Genomic DNA, 25,157 nt, shown 5'->3' on the forward strand with positions numbered 1-25,157 from the left:
TGGTCAGCCCCAGAACTACTGTTTCCCAGGGTAAGCCCATTTTATAGCAAAAGGGGCAGCAGGGGAAGGGACTGCTCTAGAAGGGAGAAAGAAAATCAATAAAAATGTAAATCTAGTTGAGAAAAGCTGTCCCAGGCTGGCTGTGGGGAGAGATAAGGCTGGGCAGGCTGAGCCCTGGCTGACAGTGGAAGAGAGATTAGGGGACAAACAGAGCTGCAGCCAGGGCAGTGTGTCTCCCTTCTTGGTGGCTCCTCCCTCTGTCTTCACCCCGATCCTGCCCCCATGTTCTATGTGTGCCTTAAATTCTTTCAGGGACAGGGGAAGGAAACGTACAAATATTGGTCATCAGGTGCACTGCCTGTATGTTATTATTTGGTCTTCACAACTTTTGGGAGACAGGAAAGAGGAAGGATCAGCCTCACCTTACAAGTGAAGAAATAGATGCAGAGAAGTTAAATCACTTGTTCAGGGTCACATTGTGAGTAAGTGGCAGTCAGGATTTGAACCCAAATCTCACTGACTCTAAAACTGTTCTTTTCACTCCACTCCACCAGAGGTCTACAGCCAGACTTCAGATGGTCTCCAGCCTCTGAAATCAGATGCACAAGTGTTTATATGACTGTGTGCAATTTTAATGGAGATATATCTTTTTATCAGTGTCTTTAAGGTGGTTGTCATCCACCCTCCATTACCTCTACCAGGCTTTCTCTGTAGAGGTGGTGGCCTTTGAGTTGAGTCTGGAAGATTGGGTAGGACTTCATGAGGTGGGATGGAAAGCCAAGCAGTGGGGTGGGGATGAAGCAGGCCTACTAGGTAGCGGGAAGTGCCCGTGTTGGGGAATGTTAGGGGGAAAGAATTCAACGTGGCCACCAAAGAATGCTGAAGGTGCTATGGGTTCTTGCTCTTCATTTGTTTGCACTCCAATCATGGCTCCTGGCTCCCAGCTCCAGAGAGGCATCTGCCTGACCTGCAACTTTCCAGGGTGGGTCTGCCAAAGGGCCTCTAGGCCAGGCATCAAGATGTTCGTTCTGGTCCCAGGAGAAACTGCTAGATTTTACCACCAGTTGACATGAGCATGGAGACTTTAATGACTTCTCCCAACTTCCCATGGCAGGGTGAGAAGAAAGTGAGCTCACAGATGCAATAGCTTGTGGCTCCTCATTGGCCAGAGGCCATAAGAGGCCCTGGGAACCCCTCCAGCCCTGACCTGTTCCACCCCTGGCTCTCAGCCCCATGTCTCTCTTGCAATGACTCCTGGAGTCTCCTCGCCCTGACCAGCCTGGGAGATTTTAAACACAAGGACCTCATTTTCTCCTTCAAAGCTGAGCTTGACCCAGAGGCAGATTCAGCATGAAGCTAATGCTGCTTGAGTATCCGGGTCTCTCTCTAGGCCCAGGAAGGGGCCTCTGCAATGTGTTCAGGTTGTCATATCCTTGGGAAATCTGCAAAAGTAAGATGCTTTAACCACAAGCAGTTAAGATTGCTAGTTCCTTCTACTCCAGCTACTTGTGTCCCAGTTTCTCTTTATGTGAGGTGGTTGGAGGGGCCATGGGCATTTCAGGGATCTGGCTAAGGGGCAGTTGAATTAGGGATCACCTTAATTTGGGCTCATTGGGATATATTTATGTGATTCTCAGTCCCCTCTGTATATAGATAAATCATTGCTAGCTACTTCTGTATAGAGAATGGCCTCTAGGAATCTTCCTCCTCACTGTCCAACTCACTCAGCATTGTGACATCAAGGTATCATATCCAGAGGTCATCTCATAGCATGAATGTGTTTTATGCTACCTGGCCCTGGAAGTACATGGGCACTAAAGAAGACAGAACCAGAAGCGAGGCTGAAGAAAATCCTTCCAATCGTCAGGGGGGGAAATGTATTTTAGAGGTGTGCACAAGAGTTAGTAAAAAGCATGCTATTCTCCTGAATTGTGTGATGTTTTTTTTTTACTTCTTTTCTCATTGTTTTCAAAGAGATAAATTTTCACTCTTTCTTACCAATTTTGTGTTCTTTTTTCTTTTAAAGAGGGCTCCCCAAAGTTTATAAGCTTCAATTCGCACAAAACCCTGGCTTCACCATTTATATTCTGTCTGATCTTGGCAAGTTGCTTAATTTTTCTGAACTGTTTCCTTTTCTGTAAAACGTGAATGACAATTTGGACAGGTGAAGCCTCACAAACTTCATGACGTGATCCCATTTCTGAAACCATGACTAGAGGAAGTAACCCAGTCAAATGAAAATTAGACCAGAATATACAGACAGGGAAAGATGTCATATATAAGAAATAATAGTGAATAATGAATCCAGTAAAACTTAAATCCAAATAGCTGGAAGTAATGTGGTTGTTGCAAACTCTAATGCAGTTTGTAAGAAAGGAATTTTGTAATAGAAGAGACATTATGCAAGAACAAATTTAATAATAAGCTGTATCTATAACTCCAAATTATTTCTGCAAAACCTGGGAAAAGGAATATAAAACGTAAACAGCCTCTTCTTGTTGGAGGAGAATTTGAAATTCTTGGCATTGATAATAATAGGCTCAGATAGATGTTAAACATTTAAAGATACCAGCCAATAGAATCAAAATGGGAGTGAGAACTTCTGTGCCTTCCCTTTCCTCTTTCACATGGGAGAGCCTCAAAGCCCTGCCACAAGGAGATGCTCAGAGGGTCAGAGCTGCATTGCCCTCCTGCCCCCCGCCTGCCCCCCAGCTTCTCCCCTGCCTCCAGCACAGGGCTTGGGAAGCTGCTGCTGACAGATCTGTCTCTTGCCTCCCAAGCAGCAGGTCCCAGCCAGGTCAGGTATGTGGTGGCAGCAGAATGGGTTGGAGTAGATGGGGGAAACTCTCTCCCCCTCTCAGGGAGATAACCAGACTAGCCATAAAACAAGACAAGGCCACTGAAGATAAGGACCAGTTGGTTCAGACACAAGCATTCCACAGACCCGCTCATTACATAGAGCCTGACATTAACAAGTCCCAGCATTCTAGGCCTGGGACTTACAAAGAACAGGTGCTTACACCAACTCAGGCATCACAGAGAACCAGATGTTACCCCCAAAACATGGTTATCACAGAACCAGGCATCTATACAGCCCCAGGCCACAAAGAGTAAGGCACCAGGAAGGAAATGGTGAAATTAGGATCTAGTCACAAAAGTAACAGTGACTTTGGTGGGCCCTGCTCAGAGTGAAATCTTGGCAATGCATAAGTACCAGTGAATGTGTGCAGAGTGTGGTCTTTGAAGTCAGAAAATGCCCAAGTGTGGGACCTGGGTCTCCCTCCCCACTGGAGCCCTGAAGGCAGAGACTAGGCCACACCCAGACTGTGGTTCCCTGAGGGCAAGGACTGGGACTTCCTGAGTCCAGAGAGCGAGCCTCCGCCTCAGCTAAACTCCCCAGGGGCCCTCACACCAGGTTTGCTGGAGGCCCCGACCAGCCTGGATGTCCTGTGAGGCCAGCTCCCTCCCTAGTAGGTCCCGCTCAGAGTTCAGGGCTCTGCCTCCAGGGGGCGCCAAATGGACACTTCTTGTCGGAGACTGTCCTGGCCCCACCTCCAGGCTGAGTGGGCTGGGGATGAGACCTGAGTCCATACTGACCACACAGATGGTCATAGCTGGAAGAGGCCTGAAAGCTGGCAAGTCCATTTCCACCTGGCAGAGGTGGTGGCTGAGGCCCAGAGAGGGTGCTCCCGGTGAGTGGCAAAGCTAGGCTAGGACCAGGTGTGCAGGGCAGCCTGGCCTACTGTTGTCTACTTCTCTATCTTAGGACCTGGGAGAAAGATATGCAATCCTTCCACCAGGAAAGCCTGGTCAGGTCAGCCTGTCTGGCTGGGGGAGGAAGGGGGAAGACCATCTTGCATTAGAAGTGGCCAACACACCAAACCCCTAGACAACTCTTTGGTTCAGATGAGTCACAAAAGCCCAGAGAGGGTCAAACTTGCCCAAAGTCACATAGCAAGTTAGCAGAGGAGTCTGAATTAGAAAACGGGGTTCCTGACACCCAATATTGGGCAAAGAGCCCAGAGGAGGTATTCCCAGTGGCGGCTACTCTGGGACCAGCTCACGCTCTGAATTCCTCAGGCTTCTTTTCTGGCCCTGACACTAATGGCTGCTGTTGCTGTAGGCCAGGGATGGATACGGTGACCTGGGTCCTCTCCTCTTTGTCCTGCTGCCTTAGGATGGCCAAAATCAAGGCAAAGCAGGCCAGGGAGCCTGTCTTGAAGAAGAACTGGAGGCCGACAAACCTGGAAAAGAGCAAGGGACCTGTCAACTCAGGACCTCCCTTGTCTAGGGCTTAGATGGCCTTGGCCTGGGGCAGAGTAGGGTCAGCAATCATCACCCATTGTGTGATCAGAGACATTGAGACCTTGCGGGTGGAAAAGAGGCTTCCAGCCCCAGGGCAATGGACCCTATCACCATGGCCTTGGTTGGGGAGATGGGGAAGCTCCTGGAATTAGCCCCTTCCCTGGAAAAGGGGGAAATGCTCTGCAGAAGCAGTCCTGAACAGGGAGGCAGAAGCCTGGGCATCCTCCCTGCCCTGTCCCCAGCTGGCTTATAGCCTGGGACAGTCCTCTCTGTCTAAGGGCTCAGGGGGCCTGATAGTTGCAACTTGGGATCACCCCACCTGCCACAAGAGGATTCCCTCTCCACTCTTTCCCTAACTCACCAAAGCTCTTATTTGATCTTTCTTCCTATAGAAAGGGCACTAGTCAGTCCCAGCCCACAGGAGCCATGCCCTCCTCAGAGCTGGAAGTGACCAACTCCCTGCTCCCAGCCCTGTTAGCGAGTCCCCTTCAACCCCCTATCCCATCCCAGCAGCTCTCTGCCTTCAGGTTTCTTTGGGTTCCCCATTACACAGATGGGAAGACTGAGTTCCAGAAAAGACAGGTCTTCCAATGAAAGAGACAGAGCTGGGCTGGATCCCAAGCCTCCTGTGTCCTAAATTGGCCTTCTCCCAACCCCACCTCCACTCCCCATCTTTCTCACAGCTGGGCTGCTCCCCTGATCCTCCCCCATGGTCCGCCACGGTGACACATGTTCCTGCACAGACCATGGTTAGACCATTTGGGTTCGAGGCCCAGCTTTGCCTGTTAGTTGTGTGACCTTGGGCTGCTTTAATGGGTCACTTTCCTCATCCAGAAGAGTGGGGGGACAGTGGCTAGCTCGCAGGACTGGTGAGCTCAGTACTGGATATAGCACCTGCTGCCTAGCAGGGGGATATCGATGGGCCTCTCGTCCCTGCTGCTGTCCCACCTGAGACCCCAAGAGTATTTCCGGCAGCCTCCCCATGGGGCCCCTGGCACCCCCCACCTCAGGTCTCACCGGTTTCGGAGCAGGTCATGGTCATAGTAGCGACAAACGGCCCGCCGCCCACAGCTCTGGGCCCAGTACACACAGGTGGTGTCGATGGCGCTGCCGTGGATCACTGGGCTGGGCATCCAGGCTGGAGGAGGACATGCTCAGGGGACAACGGGCCTGGCATCCTGCATTACCCAACCCCCCTACTCCCTGGCATATGCAACCCCCCCAGAGCCACTGGGGCCTCTTGTCCCATAAGTCTTTGGCCCTCAAGCCCACCCCTCACCCTGGTGTGAGATGCTGCCTCCCTGGACGGCCCTCTAGCTGCTTGCACACCCACCTCCAGGGTACCAGGTCCAGTTTGCCCAATGGGCCTGTGAACCCTAAGGTCAGGAACTGGGTCCCGCTCATCCCTGTGCCACAGGCCCAGCACACAGTGGGTGTCTAAGGGCCCCAGGAAGGTTCTTTACCCAAAACTCTCAGGAGCATGAACTGGATCCCCACAGCCAGCGTCTTGTCTTCTTTTTTCACTCCTCTAAGAAGCAGAAACACAGTGACATGAGGATTGAGAGGGTCTCGGCCCTCAAGGGGCTCTCACCATCCCCTGCTCTCTCACCACCCAGGGGCCAGCCTTCCCCCAGTCTGAAGGTCTGTGGGTTTGGGGTTGGGTGGGCTCAGGTTCCATACTCCATTTCCCTTCAACCTGTCGAGCCCAGCGCCCATGTTTCAGGCACCCCCACTGGCCATCAGGGTCCTGTGCTGGCCTCCCTATGTTCCTGGCCACAGATGCCTCCCCTCTCCCTACCCCTGGGCCCACCAGATTCCCCTCTCCTCCTACACTTGGCAAAACCTGAAGCTAGGCAGCCAGACATGGCTTCCAACTTCCCCAAGTGCCGTGAAGCCCCAGCCTAGTTTGCCCCGGAAATCACTGGCTCCTCCTTCGTAGTAATACCAGCAGCTGGTGTTTTGGGAGTGCTCCCTATGAACTCATTTTGTACTGCAACCCCTGCCTCACCCCCATGAGGTCGTTTATGCCATCAGGCCCATTTTACAGATAAGGAAACTGATGAATGTTTAGACAGGTTGACTTGGCCAAGACCCCACAGCTGGTGGGCGTCAGAGGGTCAGAATCTGTGAGGGGCGCCTGGGTGGCTCAGTCGGTTAAGCGTCCGACTTCGGCTCAGGTCATGATCTCACGGTCCGTGGGTTCAAGCCCCGCGTCAGGCTCTGTGCTGACAGCTCAGAGCCTGGAGCCTGTTTCTGATTCTGTGTCTCCCTCTCTCTCTGACCCTCCCCCGTTCATGCTCTGTCTCTCCCTGTCTCAAAAATAAATAAACGTTAAAAAAAAAATTAAAAAAAAAAAAATCTGTGAGCACACAGTAACTGTGAGCACTGCAGTAACTCCTCTTAAACGGGCTGCCTTGCCAGGGCATCTGATTCCTCTACCTTCTTTCTTTTGGCCAGGCTGCTTTACAGATCTACATGTCTTGTTGTGTTTATGAGGGTCTCCATCCCCCTTCTCATTTTCTAGAAAACAGATGGGGAACCAAAATAATCCCAACATGATGAAAATTTAGAATTGTCCTGCTCTGAGGTCCCCTTAGTCCAGCCCCCACCCTAGGAATGCTGACTTTGGCCTTAGGTAACAATTTGTCGGTCCCAGCAGGCACCCTCAGGACAAAGACCAGAAAGACCATGAACCAAGAAGCAGTGCTCTGCGTGGGCTGGGTCCACAGTGGACAGGCAAGTGCTTATAGACTTGAAGGCTCATGAGCCACAACTTACAGGGCTTGGTTTTCTGGATGTACCTCCTGTGGCCCACTCATCACAGGTAGGGTGGGGGCAGGGAGTCGGGGGACACTCCACTTTCTCCTTGCTGTGCCTGGGTGGCCAGGGCAGGGCCTTAGGTGTGGCCGCCCGTCCCCTGAGGCAAGTGAGGACCTGGGCTCTGGTGCTGGCACCAGTACTATTCCGCCCAGCGGCTGTGACAAGACCTGGGGCTGACATCTGACTCTCTCTGAGCCTCGGTTTTCCTATCTGTAAATGGGGAGGAAACTTCACTTTAGCAGGTTGCCATGAGGACGAAGACGGGGCAGCGAGAGCCTGGCCTGTTGCGGGGGGCCCAGCACACCCGAGTGGCCTCCTTCTTGGAACCCCTCCCTCAGGATTCCTTGTCCTGCCTAGGGTTAAGGACTTCTTGGTATCCACCAGGTGTGGCCTGCCCCTGCTTTCACCTTAGGATGAGCATGAAGGAGGGTGTGTGGGTGAGACTGGCCAGTGCCGCACCCAGGCTGACCAGGAACATGAAGGGCAGCACCAGGTGGCTGCAGGCGGAGTCGCAGGAGCCCGCGGGCACAGGGCCTCCCCCTACCACGCAGCTGCAGTTGGCGTAGAAAACCTAGGGTGGGGAGGGGGCAGAGAAAAGCCTTCAGGAGCCTCCAAGGGCAAACAGCTGGCCCAGGCCCCAGAAGGCCCCAGAAGGCCCCAGAAGGCCCCAAGGGCACGAGCCAGCTGGGGTGGAGCTGGCTGGAGGCTGGGATTTCTGACCCTTGCAGCCAAGCACGACCCTGGACACGCACGGTTCACACACACATGGGCTGAGGCTGCCGGGAGAGGGAAGTGGTGAACAGAAAAGAGAGAGGGGCCTGGAAGAGCATCAGCCCCACCACACTCACATACACCCACACTCACACAATCATACACATACACACCACACACTCTCTCTCCCACACACCACAGTCCCACAACATACACTCACACACCCACCCACACACATACATCCACACTCACCCAGTCACATACACACACGCACATGTGCACACACACTCTCTTTCTTTCACCTGGTAATGCCAGAGTGTTCCAAATTCCCGACTGTCTGCACAAGGAATCAAAGTAACAGAGTGTTTTGGGGAAGGAACTCGGATTTTCCAGCTCAGCGTTCCTCTTCCAGGGCACTGGGTTCCAGACTAGACTCTCAAGGGGAAATGGACATTTCTCTCCAAAAGGATGGAGAGATGCAGACAGCACAGCGGGCACCCTGGCTCAGCACGTGAAGGGCAAGGAAGGCTTCTTGGAAGAGGGGCGTTGGATTTGGGTCTTGAGGAATGAATAGTTTTCCAAGAGGAAAACTGAAATGAGGAGAGGGAAGGTCAAATGCAAAATCCCATGAAAGTGGCAGGAAAGAACCTAGCAAATCTTTCAGTGAGCCTGTGGCAGAGCGTGCACGCGGGAGAGGGCAGAGGGGAGGCGCTCCAGGATTGCGTTGGGAAGACATGGTGAACAGCTTGGGACACAAAAGAGGAACCTGGACTGCTGTTTCCAGAAACACAGTGCACCAGCACCCTGCCAATCATACTGCCAGCAACTTAAAATGCTGGATGAAGTATTGAAAACATTGTTCTGAGTGCATCCATGAGGGGGCAGAAAGTGAAAAATACTCGGGTTAGTACTAAGAGCCTGGAATCCAGGGAGGTGAGCAGAATCTGGAAATAAGCTTTGACCGCGATATGCTTGTGGAACTTGTACTAGGGAGTACAGCTTTCTGAGGTCTGGGGGCTTCAGGGCCAGAGGATAAATCTTAGCCCTCCCTCCTGCCAGGGTGAAGTCTACTAGGAGACCCCCAGAAAACTGGGACCCCTCCAGAGGCTGAGGTCTGAGTAGAAGCTGACTCCTTTTCAAACTGTAAGGAATGGCCCCTAGGCTGGCCCAAGGGTGTGTCTGACTGTAGCCCAAATTCCCACCCCCTGCCGTGGCCTGGAAAACTTCCAGCCTAGGATTCTTTCAGAAGTGGTCTAGACTGCCAGTGCCCTCAGGCGCCTCACAGGAGCAAAGCAAGCCAGGAAGCCTAGGCTTCTCTTCCCCATAGATCAGAGTTTCTGACCGGGTGCCCCAGGGACCCTCGGCCTCTGCTGGGAGACAGGTGTGCAGGGATGGGTCCCATCAGCCCTCGAGGGGGTCTGGTCGGCCTGGGGCAGCCTCTCACCTCCAACCCTGGCGGCCTCAGACACTTCCCATGGTGGAAAGGGTTGGGAGGCCCTGAGCTGGACCCTGGGAGCCTTGGGAAGATTGTAAGCTTGGAAGGGACAAGACCTGACAGTACAAAAGCTGCTCTGGCCCCTGGGAGGGGACGGCCCGGGGAGGGGGAGGGTGGGGGGCGCGAAGACAGGCCAAGATGCCCCATGTGGAGAGAGTGGTAGGGAGGCAGGAGGAGGGGGCGGAGAATACAGAAAAGGGTTTTGATTTGAGAGCTATTTAATAGATAAAATTAGGGCAAGGCAAAAGAGAGAAAGAGAGAGACCTGGGATTCAGGCTTGGGTAACTGGGTGCTCTTTCCATTGCCTCACAGAGCTCCTGCACGCGCTAAGGCTGAGCACACACCATTTGGACCTTTGCCTACAGGCTAAGCAGCCCACCAGTTTCAATGGAGGGACAGGTAAGGAGAGAAATATGCGAAGGCAAGATTACTGGAAGAGAAATCACCTGCCCCCGTGCCTTTTCTGGGGAGCAGAAGATTGCAGGGGTGGACACAAAGTGAGAGGCCTTTCTCTTGGGGTTTTCCCAGCCCTCGTTCACATTCATCTAATTCTGGCAGGAAGTTCTTCCTATGGATGACTTCAGTCTCTCCAGCTGCCTCTGATTCTCACTCCCCAGGGGGATTCAGCCTTACCCCCTGAGCCCCAGATCCCACCAAGCACCCACCTCTTTCCATCTTTCTCCTGGTCCTTTACGTGTTCATAAATGGTTACTGAGTGTAGCCATGCTGGGCGCTGACTGACCCAGCCCTGAGCCCATGAGCTCACCATCGACCTGGAGAGGCAGGCCAGAGACTATTCCAGGCCAGGGCGACAGTTCCTGATGCTGACCAGGGCCCAGCTGCACCTTCCCCCAAATACTATACCCAGACACAACCTCTGAGGATGCTCTGGGGAGGGGGCTGGGCTGGGAGGCCAGAACCCTGGGTTTTAATCCCAGCTCTGGCACTAAGGCTTTGGGCAATGCCTAATCCTTCCCTGGGCTTCCATTTCTCATCTGTATAATGGACTTAGCAGGAGTGTGTATCACCGAGTGCTTAAAATGTCCCAGCCACTAGGTACGCTAAGTGCTTTTCGTAGGTTATGTCATATGGCTCTTCACTTGCTATTCAATGAATTCAGCTGAGGCAAGCATTTGGCACAGTGGCTAGTATACAGTGGGTACTCATTATGATCACCTACATTTTGTAGACCAGGAAACTGAGGCACAGATCAAATAATCTGCCTAAGGTAACAGAGCCAGTTATAGGTAGAATAGGGATTCGAACTGGGTGGCCTGGCCTTAGTGCTCAGGGGCCCATATCCACAAACGTTTACTGTTCTCTTGGGGATCTTGCCTCAGCTGGCAGGGCCTGGGGTCCTCTGGAAGGGTCTTAGGGAGATCAAACCAGGCAAGAACAGTGAGTGCTAAGGAGGCCCAAGGCCTGGGATTATGATTATTGCAAATACAGTTTGCACAGCCCAGGTGGCTCCTGTTGGTTCTGAAACCCCATTGACCAGGTGCTTTACTCTGCACTAGCCGTGGGGTCCAGGTCTCTCTACTTGGAGGAACCTTGGGCTTAGATGCTGATACCCAGCAGGATGCAAAGGCAGAGGTTCTGCATGACAAAGGTGGGGAGCCCTGGAGACAGGGACATGGTGTCATAATGACCAGCCTGACACTGTACCCCCCCCCCCCAGCACCTCCCCACACACACACACACACACATGTTAATCTACAGCCTGGGGGCCTGAGGAAGGCTGATATTATCCTCATTTGTCATTAGGGGGTACTGAGGAGAAAGGGAAAGAGGAGTGGCTAGTCTCGGTGACTTTTTTAAGGCTCACAGAGTGCACGCTGATGATTATTCTGCCCTCTCTTCCCTGCTGGGAGTCCCTTGAGGGTAGGGCCTCTTGCCTCTGGGTCTTCAGTCCCCAGCACAGGGCCTGGCACAGAGGAGGGATTCTGCGAAGGTTTGTTGACTGACTTGTTGACCGACCGGGCTCACTGTGCCAGCCTCCCCACCGTCTCCCTGTCTCCTAGCCTGCACTCTGCTCACCTTCCTCCACACTGTGGTCTCAAGTGTGATCAGACACAGATCGGACCCTGTCACTTGCCTGCTTAAAACCTATCCAAGGCTCCCCATCACTCTCTTGATACGGTCCCTACTGGTGGCCTGGCATTCAAGGTTCTTCTTTGCCTGGGCCTCGCTTTCCCTCTTTGAAACCTTATGCTTCTGCTCCAACAAGTTCTTTGCAGTTTCTTGAAACGCTGTGTGCGTGTGCCATGTGCATGTGCTCGCTCTCAGACTCTGCTTCTGCTGCTCCCCCTGCCTGGAAAGCCCTTTCCTAGTTTGCTCACTCATCCTTGAAGATCCAGCTCAAAGGCCACTTCCCAGAAAGCCTTCCAGGACCCTTCTAGGCAGGATGTATCTTCTTCTATCCTTGTCTGTACTTGTGGGGACCCTTTTTCCTGCCTACCACCACCCCTGGAATTCCTGACTTGTTTCCTTTTGCCTCTCTCCTGCACAGACAGCTGGAGCCAGATCTGGTTCACCCCTGTGCTCTGGGGCCTGGCCCATGGCTGGGCCCAGACTGGCGATAAAAGTTTATTGTGAGAATAATGTTCTACATCGGCCAACAGAAGGAGACAGACTGGCCAACAGATAGACAGATGGAAAAACCACAGAATGAGAATGTTCAAAGATGGAGAGTGTGATGGGTGCACAAAGACAGGGAGGGGCGGAGAGCCCCAGGGAGGCAGAGGGAGCCGTCAGAGGCCGGACCCACCTGGCTTTTGTCCAGAGCCTCCTGGACCACCCGGCTTGTGCAGCCTGCCTGGCAGGGTGTGAGGTACTCCACATGGGTGCTGGGGTCGCAGATAGGGTTAAAGTCGTCCAATGGACAGGAGCAATTCCCTCTGCAGGCTGGAAACTGTTCTAGTCCAGGCAAGTTGCTGGGGGGAGAGAAAGCCGGCAGAGTTAGCCTGGATTCCTGGCCCCCTCACCCCTGCAGCCCAGCTCCCCACCCGAAGAGCGATGCCCAGATGTTTCAACTCCACTCAGAGATTTGTTCACTGTCAGGGCTGTTCCATGAAGGTGCAGTGGTGGGCACCTTGCAATGGAGATGTGCAAGCAGGGAGATGAACTAGAAGCTGCGGGAGGCCTCCCAATGGGAGAAGCAGGGAGCACGGTCAGATGGAGGCCTCTGAGACCCCTTCTAGCCCCAACAGCCTACAAGACTTTGAATTTTTGCAAGCATCTCCACTCTTCAGTGGCCCTTCTTTAGGGAACACAAGATAAACTCATCCCAGAATTTAGTCTCAGATGAAAAGTGCTTTTTTCTTGATGAGCTGGATTGCTTCCTCTTCTTAGAAAATTCTAGTTATGTGTGTTAGGACCAGTCAGGGCACCTGACTAGCTGCAGGATCACTGACCTGTCCCTGCCTCTCACTGGGCCTCAGTGTCTCCCTTAGCTCAGGTGGGGACCCCCTCCTATCACCATCCTGTAGTTTCACAACCTCTCAGCTCACATCACTACCCTGTTCACTGTGGCTACTGCAGGACTTAGTCCCACCAATTCCCTCTGGAGGGCCTGCCCCCAAGTCCCAGGAGTGCCCCCACTCTAGTCAGCTGGGGCAAGATGGGGTGGACAGGGGCAGGAGATCAGAAGAGAGGATGAGTTCAAGGGGTAAGTCACCCTGGGAGAGGTGCAGAGGGGGCCCCTGGGACTCAGAATGTGACCTGACTTCATAACTAAGAGGGAGAAAACCTGCCAGGGAACCTATGGCCAGGCTACAGAGGAGGCCAGAGTGGTCCTGTGGGCTTAGGGTGGGTATGGACAGAGTGGCAGGCCTGGCCAGCTTTGTGCCATCCCGGTTCCCTGGAGAAGAGGCCCAGCAGGGGCAGGGGAAGTGAGTAGGACAACCGTTGAGTCAGCCAGCCTGTAGCCAGAGTTGGGACGGGGTGGGAGAGCATCAGGGCAGAGGTGAGTTCTACTCCTTCTCCTTCCCTCATGTAGGGGTCTGCCTCCAACAGTGTGTGTGTGGTGGGGGGGGGCGGGGTGTGGAGATCATCTCTCCCTCCTTTTCTGCCAGGCAGGGGAGGGAATGGGCTGGCACTGCTGGAACTGAGGCTGCACCAGGGGACTCCATCCAGGGGCAGACACTCATCAGGAAGGCCGAGTGGATGAGAGCTGGGGGCTCTTCCTCAGCGCCTTGCTCCTGTGGGGAGAGCCCTGGCTTCAGGCTCGGCCCCTCCCAGCTGGACAGCCCTGGGTGGGTGACTTCACCTCTCTGAGCCTCTCTATCCTCATCTGTGAAATGGGGATAATGATAGGACCCATCTCAGAGATCCTGTGAAGATTCAATGAGACAGAATATGGGAAGAACTGGGCGGGACGCTGGGAGCATGGGAGACCCTCAGTTCTTCGCAGCTGTAAGTATCATTAGTTGGGCTGGAATATGAGAAATTTTCCTTAATTTGCTCAGTTTGTCCCAAAAGCCTTCTTCAATGAATTAGAGCCCAAAGCTCAGTTGAGTGAATTGCACAAAGAGGAGAACACAGTGAGATGAGATGTCAGAATCAAGGTGAGAGGCAGAAGGGAAGGGAAATTGGCATGTGTGCTAGGTGACTTTTTTCCATTTCCTTTTTGCAAAACTGGTGCTAAAATATCCATTTGCTCTTTACTCTACAAATCATTTAAAGGCTCTGGCTCGCTCCTCAAACAGGGGACTTTAGAGGGCCTGGCTAAAGTTCCACCAGCCATGCCTCGAACAAGGGCTCTGCAGACAGGAGGCAGCAGAGTCGCCTCAATGGGAAAAGAAGGGAGAAGGAAGGAGGGGAAGGGAAAGGGAGATGGGGGAGAGGTTTTATTGTGGGACCAGGGACAGAGGGAAGAGCTGAGCATTTCTGGGCCCTGAGCTGTGCCTCCTGCAGGTGGGGAGAGATGGCATGTGGGTGGAGGGAGGAAGTGCCCAGAGAGAGGTGGGCACGGAGACAACTGGGGAATTCTAGCTGCATCTTGGGCCAGCCTGAGCCTGGAGCAGTTCCCGGGAAAAGTGAAATCATTCTGAAGAGGCAGCAATGTATCTTCCAACATCCTCTCGAAGACAGACCCCACTGGGAGAGGGCATTTGCCTGCGGCAGGGTGGGGGGACAAAGAGATGGAGAAGGGAGATAGGCATCAGAGGCTTTCCTCCTGGTACTGCCCAGATGTGGAAAAAGAACTCTATAAAGGTTTAAGGTCGTGGGACAACAGAATTTTAGTTGCCAGGCTCTAAAAACCCCAAATCTTTGAGGTCTGTAAGCCAACTCTTTCCTAGAGCTTAAGCCCCTTCTGCAGCATCCATGATAGATGGCTTCCAGCCCCCTGCTCACCCCCTCTCTCTATACTCCTGCCCCCCCTTTCCCAGGGATGGAGAGTATGCAGGCTCCCAGGCCAGCCTTTCTTCTGGCCAGAAACAAAGTGTTCCTCAGCCTGAGCTGGGTCCTGCTCTCTGACGTGGCCTCTGTCTCACCTCCCCTTGGCTCACAGGGCTTGGCCACTCTGGAGATGCCATCCCCACAAGTGGCTTTGCCCTGCCTTGGCTTCCATCTCTCCGCAGACCCAAACTGTCTTGTCTGTGACGTTCCCTGCCCCTTCTAGTGATGTCTAACACCTTCACTGGAGACCCGGAGACAGAAGCCCCACTGCTCTGAAGGTAGGTGGGGAGGGGAGGAGAAGGTGCTGGTGGAAAGTGAGATTTGAGGTAGATGGGTCCCCTAATTCATCTGGCCTTGTCTTGGCCCCCTCCCTGACATGTCTCCCCGCCTGCTTATGCTCACGCGCTCTCGCATACACTCACCCAGGCTCGTGGGTGATGCCTGCAATCTGGTGGGTAGGACAGCCCATGAAAAAGAGGGGCAGGCTGAGAAGTAAGCAGAACAGCGCCCCCAGCAGGCAGAGGGCTCCACAGCGCATGGGGCCCAGGTGGAGGCGCTTGACCAGCATGCCCCCGACCACGATGCCTATAATGGCCGATGGGATGGTGAGGCCGCCTATGAGCAAGTTGGCGTAGGACGCTGTGACGGAAAACTGGCGCTCCAGGAACTTGGGCAAGAAGGTGGCCATGCCTGCCACCATGGATGACATGCACACCTGAGACAGGACCACCAGCAGGAAGATGGGGTGGCGCAGGGTCCGCAGCAGCACCCTGGGGAACACTGTTGGGGAAGCGGGGAGAAGGTCAGAGTGGGCAGGCCAGCCATTCTTTCATTTTTGTCCCATCCTGCCCTGTTCAGTTTAGACAGATCTATTCCTTCCATCCCATCTCATTTCATTCTACTGCATTCGCTTCTATCCCATTACAATGGACTCCTGTCCATTTAATTCTATTCTGCTTTTGAAACTCAGTTTCATTACATTCCATTGAGTTAGATTGCACACTATTTAATCATGCTTCTTTCCGTTTGATTCTATCCAAACTTTGATTCCATGTAGTTCTATTGGATTCTAGTTCATTCATCTCATCCCACCTCATTCCATTTCTACCCATTCACATCGTAGTTTTCCCACTTAGTCCTTTTCATCCTGTCCTGCTCTAGCTCTTTCCAAGCCAACTTGGCCCTTCATCTTCCCTCTGGTGTCCCCAGCACAAAACATAAATAGTTATATTTCTCCATAGCACTTTACCTAACATACCACATGTTTCACTCACTCAGCCAGTTTCTAGTCGCTCCACTAGAATATAAACTTCTTTTAGAGCAGGGGGATTTTTGACTGTTATGTTAATTGCTGAATCTCCAGAGCCTGGGGCATAGCAGACGCTCAATAAATATTTATGGAATAAATGAGGGAATGAACAAATGGACAAACAGGCCCATATAAGATCAACTATCAAGATGCTGGAGCAGGACCAAGACCTCCAGAGAAGGAGAACACTGAGCAGGCTCAGTGCTGGGTGGCTTCTCAAGGCAGGACAGGGGTAGGGCCTGAAGAACGGGTCTGAAGGAAAAGGAATCCCTATAGGGACGCAGCAGGGACAAAGGCACGGAGAAAGGCATAGAAGTGACGGGTCTGGCTTTGATGACCTCCCCGGTCTCCTTTTAGCTCCTAAACTGATGTCCAGCATACAGGTTTCCTCACTGCAAATCTGCTAACCCAAAGGGCATGTAACATGGGGTAAGTCTGAAAGAGCTTCGGGGCCTTCATCAGCTGGGGCAGCCAGGGTGACAGCCAAGAATGCTTCCTGTTCTAACATGCGCAACTCTCTCTCCACTAACATCAAAAGAGAAAAGACGTGTTTCTGCCTGCAGGAGGGGAGGTGGAAGTTAACTGGAGGCGTAGGGGAGAGAGGAGGAAAGGCCTTTCCAAGATCAGAGGAGCAAAAGGGACTGGTAGGGAAAGACAGCCATGGGGCTCTTCTGGGCCAAGTGGGGCGTCCCTTTTGTTCCTGCAGTGGCAGGACCAGGGCCTCTGTCACTTGAGATCTCTATCTGTCCTTAGAGCATGGCCAGAGCACAGTCAGCTGGCCCTCTGGCCCTCTGGGCCAGGCCAGGAACTGTTTCCTTAGGCGCCAGAAAATAAAGACAAATCATCTAGGCAGGGTGGGTAGGAGCTGGGGCTGTGGAATCCCCCTTCCTTGTCCCAGGCCTGCTTCCTGTCCTGAGTCCCTGCCACGCAGCGCATTCAGCCAGCACTTGGAATGAGAAGGTATCACATGTGGCCTTTACCCCAAACAGCTGCTCTGGCCTCCTTCCCTCCCATGAGCTACCCTGGCCAGGACTGGCCTCATTGTACAGACGGTACCATAAAACTCACCCAAGTTCACCTAGAGAGGCCAGGCCATGGCCAGGGGTTTCCAGAGGTTTCCTAACTCCGAATGTAAAGGTCATTCTGTCTGCTATTACCTCCCCTGCCTCTCGCACATTCCTGTGCCCCCTCTGGTTGCCTGACTCCAGAGGTCTGTCTCCTTGTTTCTATCCCATTCTCCTGTGCTAATCATTGCAGTGCACTTTGTACCCATCCTCTATCTCTCTTCAACATCTTCAGCCTATCCCTAGAACAGATGGAAAATTCCTAGAGGCAGGGCTATGCCTTTCACTTAGGGATACCTAAAGGGGAACTCCAGGGGCACCTCCATTAGGTAGCTACCTCCCTTAGCTGAGTACAGTGTCTCCTCTATCACATAAGCTAGGGCTTCTTCCCATTCAGAGACCATGTCTTTCTTATCAGACAGGAGCCTCTCACAGCTCAGAGGCCAGGTCTTCCCTCACTTTAGGGACTATGTTTCTCCCATTTGTCAAGGGCCTCCCTTAACTCAACAATAGTATCTTTCCCATCAGACAAGGGCCTCCTCCAGCACAGAGGCCACCTCTCCTCCATTAGACAAAGCATTTTCTCCCTCCATTCAGGGTCTATGTATCCTCCATTAGACAGCCCCCCCCCCCGCCCGCCCCCCAGCACAGAGATTGTGTCTCTCTCATTGAATAGGATCTCTCCCAGCACAGGGACTATGTTTCCCCCAGACAAGGACCTTCTCTAACTCAGGGACTGTTTTCCCCTAAGAGTTTAGGCCTCCTGCAGCTAAGGGCCATGATTCCTCCTCCCTCTGGCTCCCCCATGGTCCCATATGGTCAAGGCCAAACCTCAGGTCACAATGATCTCCCCAGAACTCAGCAGTAAAGCTCAGAAGTCAAGCTTGCTGACCAACTTCAGGGCCTATGGCTAGCCCTGCCTCAATCTCCTCTAGGCTCATGGAGAAGCTGAAACAGCCAGAGACTATCTGCCCAGGACACCCATTCCAGGATCCAATTTCAGTGATTGGCCCCAGCTTCCCTTTGGGCAGAAGCCAAAGCAGTGATTAATAAACTCTCCTATGGAGAGTGTGCTGGGGCCTTCCAGCAGCTGTGGGTGATCTGAGGTTAGGAAGTCAAAGTCCCTCCTGTCTCTAGGCCCAGCCCCATGGGGTCCAGCTCCCTCCCCCGCCCCCCCCCCCCCCCCCCCCCCCCGCCCACATGTCCTGGGGATACTGAAGAACTGGGGGCTGGATTACTGGCATCCCAACAACAAGTCTTAGGACACACTTCCAAGAATTGGGCCTAATTTACTTCCTCTTTCAAAAGTCCTCAGTGGGGGCAGGGATGGGTGTTGAAGCAAACCCTGTGGTTATCACCCTCCTAAACCATAGGCAGCTCACCTTACTGTCCCAGGACATGGTCAGAATAATAGCAATAGGGCACGGGTGGTAATCGAAATAATAATTGCACCTTATATAAGTAAAGTTGTTTTTTTTTTATATTATACAAAAGGCTTTCCATTCATCACCCCATTTGCTTCTCCTAATAGTCCTTGAGAGAAGCAGAGCAAGGATTATTGGCCCTGAGGGTTCAGAGAGCTGAGAGGAGGGAGAGCCAGGCTTGTTGGGGGAAGGAGAGGAGTAGCACTTGAGCTTGACCTAGAGGGACAAGGAAGATTTTGATAGATAGCAATAAAAACTAATGTTCCAGCCAGAGGGGATCATATAAGCAAAGACTTACAGGAGCGTATGGTGCTCATGAGGGGCCTGTAGGTGTGAAAGATAAATCAAGAAGGGCAGGAAGGGGCTGGATCCCGTGCAGCCTCAAATGCCCCTCTGGTCCCCCTTCCCCATATCCTGGCCTGAGCTCTCGTACCTTTGATAAACTGGATCACAGTCAGGTCTGGTGCAATCTGGACTAGGCCATCCTGCTTCTCTAGAGGTTCCTGCAGACTCTGCTCAGAGGGAGAATCTTCACCCTGGAAGACACACAACCCAGGCAGTCAGCTGGATGCCAGACATTCTGCCCAGATATGCCTGTTGGTGCGGAAACACTCTGAAAGAGAAGAGGGTATGGGGCTGTCACCTCATTGGGAGCAATAGGGGCCAGCAGTGTTCCATTTATTCTTGGCTCTGAACAGGCCTGCTGGCTGGGGGGTGAGACCTCTCTGGTGCCTCAACACCCTGTAAGACCTCAGGACCTTTGCTTCACCTTGGTGGGGGAACCCTAAGAAAGGCTGAAGTTGAGTGTCTTGCTAATCCAGCAAGATGGGCATTCAGAGTAGAAGGTAAGTTGATTTGAAGAGAAAATAACGATCTTACATATACATGTACGTCCAAGTCAAACCTTGTTCAGGGTCTCTCTTCTGCTGGGCTCTGAGCTCTGCAAGAGCTCAGGGATCATCTTTATCTTATTCTCTGTTGAAACCTTGGTGCCTAGCATAGGGCCTGAGGTAAAATAGTGGGCATCTGATAAATATCCATGAAAAGAAGAAACGCAACAGATGTCTCTAACAGGCAATGGGTGCGGCCAATGCTGGCCTCTTGGAAGAAAAATGAGATCAAAAGGAGATGCTAATGTGATGTAGGCAAGCTTGTACACTGCTCAGAAGTGGGTTCAGTTTGGTTCGGAATAGGGCAAAACGTCCACACTGAGTACCCCAGGGGCCTAGCAGAATGGGGATTCCAGGATATTCCAGGCCACCAGTATGTGGGCTCCTGCTCCATCCTCCCTGGGACCTGCAAAGGAAGGGGTCTTACACTTCACACCTGAGCAAAGAAGCTGCGAAGTGAGGTAACTTGCTCAACATTGCACAGAACTATGATCTGAGCTCAAGCTTACCTGAGTAGAAAACTCATGCTTTATCCACTAAGCCCTGTGAGTTGGAGGCCCTGATGCAAGACAGGCAGAATTGGGAGGCACCTTTGTGGTGTTATGTGGAGGGGCCTGAGAGCCCACACTTTGGGTCTTACCCACTCTGGGTAAGTTACCAGGGGCCTGTTATTCATTTATACCTTCGAGTTGTGCTGACACAGCAGCCACCGGCCATGTGTGGTCACTGAGCACCAGGATTATGTCTTGTCCAAACTGAGATGTGCCATGAATACCAAATACAGGCTGCATTTCAAAGACTTCGTATGAAAAAGATGGGAAAATACCTCGTCATTAGTTTTTTTCATATTTACGATGTGCTAAAATGAGAATATTTTAGATATAGTGGGTTAACTTAATTATTAAAATTAATGTCTTTAACTTTCGAATGTGCTGCCAGAACATTTAGAATTACATATATGGTTCACATAATATTTCTTTTGGACACACTGTCTTTAAGAAAATCAGGGAATCTCCTTACGCCTTTCTTAGTCCTAGCTGAGCTATGGAGGGCGGTGCAGGAAGGTCCTGGGACCCCAGGGAGGGGTACTAGGCCTGGGGTACTTCCCAGAAACAGAAGCAGGAAGCAGGAAGGGCTAAGGTAAACTATTAACTTCCCAGCATTTCTTATCAGGGATGGAAGGACAGGCTCGACCTTTGGACAGGCAGAACCTTGTGAGTTCCTTGTTTTCATGTAAACAGTAGAGTCAACCACAGTGTCTGCCTGTACAACCCGATATGGTCTACCCAGCACTTTCACATCCACTGTGTCATCTGATTCCCGTAGCAGTCTGGTGAAGGGGTTATTACCGCACCTATTTCGCAGAAAAGGAAACTGAGGCCCCAGAAGGGGAAGTGTCACCTGGGGAGCAATGGGCAGAGCAGGTTCTCAAATGTGGGTCCTATAGTACCACACTGTCTCATGCTGTGAAAAAGAGCATGGGGTTTGGAGACAAGAGGGGAGGGGCAGACCTTCAGGAGCTGGGAGGTCAGGGAAGGTATCCAGGAGAAGTGAGGTTTGAGATTTGTGGACTGGAAGGAAGAGGTTATTTGAAGCAAGGGCATAGTCTAGCAGGAGTGTGGCTGGGGCAAGGGGTCTATCAGTGCACAAAGTGATGGGGAAGCCATCCTGACTATGGGTAAGAGTTGTTGGGGCAGGAGCTGGGCGGTTGGGAGCGCCATGCTAAGGGACTTTACTTGGGCCTTATCTGGTAGGTACTGGGAGCACTGACCTAGCTCCAGTCCTGTGTTCTCCACAAGTTCCCGCCTCTCTCTCCAGATCTGTTCTGAGAACTCCTGACTAAGAGCCAGCTCCTGAAACCGAAAGCCTTGTGATTTGGAGTTGGACACATCTGGTTGTGGTTTGCCCAGGTCAGCAGGCCTGCGCTAGTGACCTGGTTAGAACTTCCCCTCTCGGGGCCGTGTGTTGACTGCTGCAAGCCTGCAGGACATCGGACACCATGTGTGGTCCCCCACATGAAAGGACCCTGTCTGCCGGGCCTCCAGGGAGTCATCCTCAGAGGAAGCTGGGTTCCTGGAAAGCTCTATGTGGAGCTGTGACCCCAGCCCCATGGAGCCACGCTGATCCTGGCAGGTGATGCCCTCAGCTTCCATCACAGGTGGCCACGGCAAGCAGCCACAGGGAATGGGGTTATCTGCTAGACTTCCTACCTGCTGCGGGAGGGAGGTCGTGTTTCTAGCAGAGTGCCTAGAGATCTGAGCTTCACAGAAGATTGTGACATGCTTCGGGCTTTCTCGTATTGAGATCCGTGCAACAGGCCATGCCTCTCTTTTCCCTTTGACTACCAGAAAGCTCAGAACCAAATAAGTGGTTCAGTTATAACAACTGACTTCATCTTTGTGGTCCATGCTCCTATGTTTCTCTCTCTCATTCTGGCAAACTTTTGCTGCTGTTTCTATTTTCTTGCTTCTTGGTCTCGGCTGAGCGATTCAGCCCAGGTCCTGCAATGCTCTTCCTGGGTCTGAATCCCAGCTCCACCATTCACTAGCCATGTGGTCGGGTTATTTAATCTTTCTGTAACTCGGCACCTCAGGTGTTAAATGGGGGTAATAGCTGCATCTACTTCATGGGTGGATTACAAGGATTAAATGAGATAATACATACCAAGGGCTTAGAACAATGCATGGTACAGAGTAGGCAATAGATGTCAGCCTAACTCCCCACTCTTTTATTAGCACTGTACGTGAATTTGGTGTGAGCTGTAAGAAGAATATTAGAAAAAAAAGATAATTTTTCCATTATTTTTCAAAACTCTAAAGAGCTGGCTGGAGCAGAGAAAGATACTAAGAACAAGCATTCCTGGTTGTCAGGCATTGAACAACCCACTTCACACTTTGTTTCATTCTTACAAAACCCCCAAGATGTGAACGTTGTGATTATACCCATTTTATGGATTGCAGAATTGTAAGTGCAGAGGCAGGATTCATACCCAGGCTGGTTTGGTACAGACACCATATGTCTAACTCCTGTTGCTGGCCTCCCGGTAGGCCGGCACTCAGACACCTCAGGCACCAAGGAAACTCTTGGGCCAGATCAGCTTTCAGTCAGCTCTCTTCTTTAGCCTCAGTCTCCTCGGCAGTCAAACGGAGGTATTGGACTAGATCGGTGTTTTGAAAACTGGGTTTTTAGCAGCAAAACCTTTTCCCCAATTGAAACCTCACTCCAAAGACTGGTACAAAAACACATAAAAGTAGAATCTGTCTGATTGAAGTGTGTGTGTGTGTGTGTGTGTGTGTATGTGTGTGTGTATGCGCGCGTGCGTGTGCACGTGTGTGTTCAGGGAGGTGGAAGGCCCTTAGTTCTACTGGGGACACCTCTCTTCAATCTCCATATGGTGGCACCCTTGGGGTTCTCCTACGGTGGCACCTTTGGGGTTCTGTTGAAACCACTCAAGCAGGTCACCCCAAAGTGCCTTCCAGCCTCAGTGTTTGAGGAAGCTCTGATCTACACCAGGCCATGAAGTGGGGAGGACTCACTATAGCCCTTTGGGCCAAGACCTGGCCTTATATAGACTGGTGCAAGGTGGGGTGGTACTGGTCCAGCTTTGGGAACAACCTTGACCCTCTCTGGGCCTGAATCCCTCCATCTGTAAGATAGAGTGGGGGTTGAACTGGATGATCACACAAGACCTTCTACCTTAGAGAGTTGAGGAGGGGTGGGGGTGGGGGGTAGTCACAAGGCCTGGGTTGCTAGGGACATGAGCCAGCCTAGGCTGATGGCAGTTACTGCAAGGGAGAGGTACCAGGCATAAGAGAGACACAAGTCACCTTGGACCTCACAGGGGCTGTAAAAGGAGCACAAAGTCCAAAGGGAACAGAAGCCTCCTAGCTGGCCGTAAGTCCTAGGCTTTAAGGGCCATTGCTACTGCCCACTCCTGTCCCCATCCTTGACCATTCTCCCAAAGAAGCACATCAGGTTAACAATTGGGAGGAAACAGATTTCACAGACTCCTAGACTCATAGGCCCAAATTGTAACCATGTAGAAATATGAATTTTTGGAGTCACAGACCATATGAGGCATAGAATCTTAGAATAATAGAACACAAGTACTTGAGAATCTTTACTAGAAATACAAAATTTAGAACTTTATAATATTAGAATCCCAGACTCTGAGAGACAGCCTAGAATGATAGACATGGAGACTCCTGGGAAATTGGAACCGAGAGAAGGTGACAGAAGCCAGCGGTGCTCAGAGGCTGGGCAGGGACAAGGGATCTCGAAGGATGAGACCTTTGTCAGCCCCTTGCCTAGACCCAAGGGTAGGCACTAAGAGGGACCTGAGGGTGTGGAGGGCAAAGGAGTGTTGCTGATTGAATGGGGTCCTAATGGGACCAGATGACCTGCTGGGGAGCCCCTGAGAGGCCATTTCTACTCCACAGGCTCTAGAGAGCCATCTGCCAGGAGTCCTGGGGCTTGACTTAGAGACTGTCTGGTTATAGACAGGGTGACTGTGGCTTGCAGAAAGGTAAGACCTGCCCTGGTTCACTTTGAGAAGGATGTCTGGTAGCCACCAGGAGGCCACAGACACATGGGCAGAATCAAAGGCAGGCAAGCAGAGCTTTTGCCCCTTCATGTCCGTGTAGCCTCCCCCATCTACCATTGTATAGTCTTCTCTGTGGAGACTGTTCATGCTCCCCTCCCTGTAGGCAGAGAACTCTAAGCATCGACCCTGGAGAAACCTGAGCTGTCAGTCAGTCATCCCCCTGTCTGAGTCTGGCCTTCCTTCATTACCTGAGAGCTTCTTGGGGCAGAGGCTGTGGACGGCACCCTTTTCTCCCACAGGGAAAGGGCTCACGTACTGCTCCAGAGATAGGGAGCCATTCTCGAGGAGAAGAAGACGTCCTCGAATCTGGTAAACCCTTGTCCAATCTTCTGCCCGTTTTAGAGATAAGGAGACTGAGGTCAGAGACCTTCGCCGGGTCACACAACCCTTATACTACATACCATCACACCACCTTTAAAAACTGCATTTGCTATAGGAGGGTATTTAGGGGACCCCTGAGCCTGGGAGAAGATGCTTGAAGGGATGTGAGAAATAGCCTCCCTTCACTTTTCCCCCAGCCTGTTCCCGCTCTCTACAGAAGCTACACTTCCCATGTCTGTGGGCCTGGACTTTCTGGCTGCCAGTTCTGCCTAACTGGGCCCTTCCTCTTCGTCCATCTACCTCCTCTTCAGTGGCCTGAGTGGGCTGGGCCAGTCTGAGTAACTGCGAGCGGAGCTGGCCAAGGCAGCTTCAAGGAGGCGGGGGAACAATTCCTCCCACATCAATATTTATTGCCTGAGAGCTGCTGGAAGCAGATCATCATGTTCTCAGCCTTCGGTTCTTTTTTAAGAACCTCTCACCCCCTTCCTTCCTCACTCCCCATCCCCAATGTGCTGACAGAATGAATCCAGACAGCCAGACAGGTTCACAGCCGGGGAGCCAGGGTTTCAAAGCATCACAGAGATGCAGCTCTTAAAACCCAAATCTCTGCATCACAGCAGCTTCAACTCCAAAAACTGTGCCTTCTTAGACTTCGAGGCACACAGTATATTGCTCCAGGAATCCAACCTCAGTGTCTTCCATGACAGAACAGAATGGGGAAATGACTGGCTCAAGGTCACACAACTGACACATGCCTCACCCTTGCTTCTCCCACAGATGCCACCCCATGGCTCAAGTGGTTGTTCTCTGCTCAG

At 52.2% G+C, this 25,157-nt stretch overlaps 1 protein-coding gene across 3 annotated transcripts in view; it reads right to left on the reverse strand.

The window, feature by feature from the left end:
* Positions 1–2,394: 2,394 nt before the first annotated feature.
* SLCO2B1 (solute carrier organic anion transporter family member 2B1) overlaps positions 2,395–25,157 on the reverse strand; it is a 46,918-nt gene continuing 24,155 nt past the window's right edge. For all 3 annotated transcript variants that reach the window (XM_007080833.3, XM_042958532.1, XM_015536988.2), the window contains 7 exons: positions 18,962–19,064; positions 15,154–15,511; positions 12,099–12,264; positions 7,533–7,696; positions 5,769–5,833; positions 5,323–5,443; positions 2,395–4,244 (listed from right to left, as the gene is read on the reverse strand). In XM_007080833.3, the coding sequence (XP_007080895.1) occupies positions 4,061–4,244; positions 5,323–5,443; positions 5,769–5,833; positions 7,533–7,696; positions 12,099–12,264; positions 15,154–15,511; positions 18,962–19,064 (1,161 nt within the window). In that variant the 3' untranslated portion in view covers positions 2,395–4,060. The remainder of the gene's footprint in view (positions 4,245–5,322; positions 5,444–5,768; positions 5,834–7,532; positions 7,697–12,098; positions 12,265–15,153; positions 15,512–18,961; positions 19,065–25,157) is intronic.

Source organism: Panthera tigris, chromosome D1 (assembly GCF_018350195.1).
Source record: "Panthera tigris isolate Pti1 chromosome D1, P.tigris_Pti1_mat1.1, whole genome shotgun sequence".
Taxonomy (NCBI): Eukaryota; Metazoa; Chordata; class Mammalia; order Carnivora; family Felidae; genus Panthera; species Panthera tigris.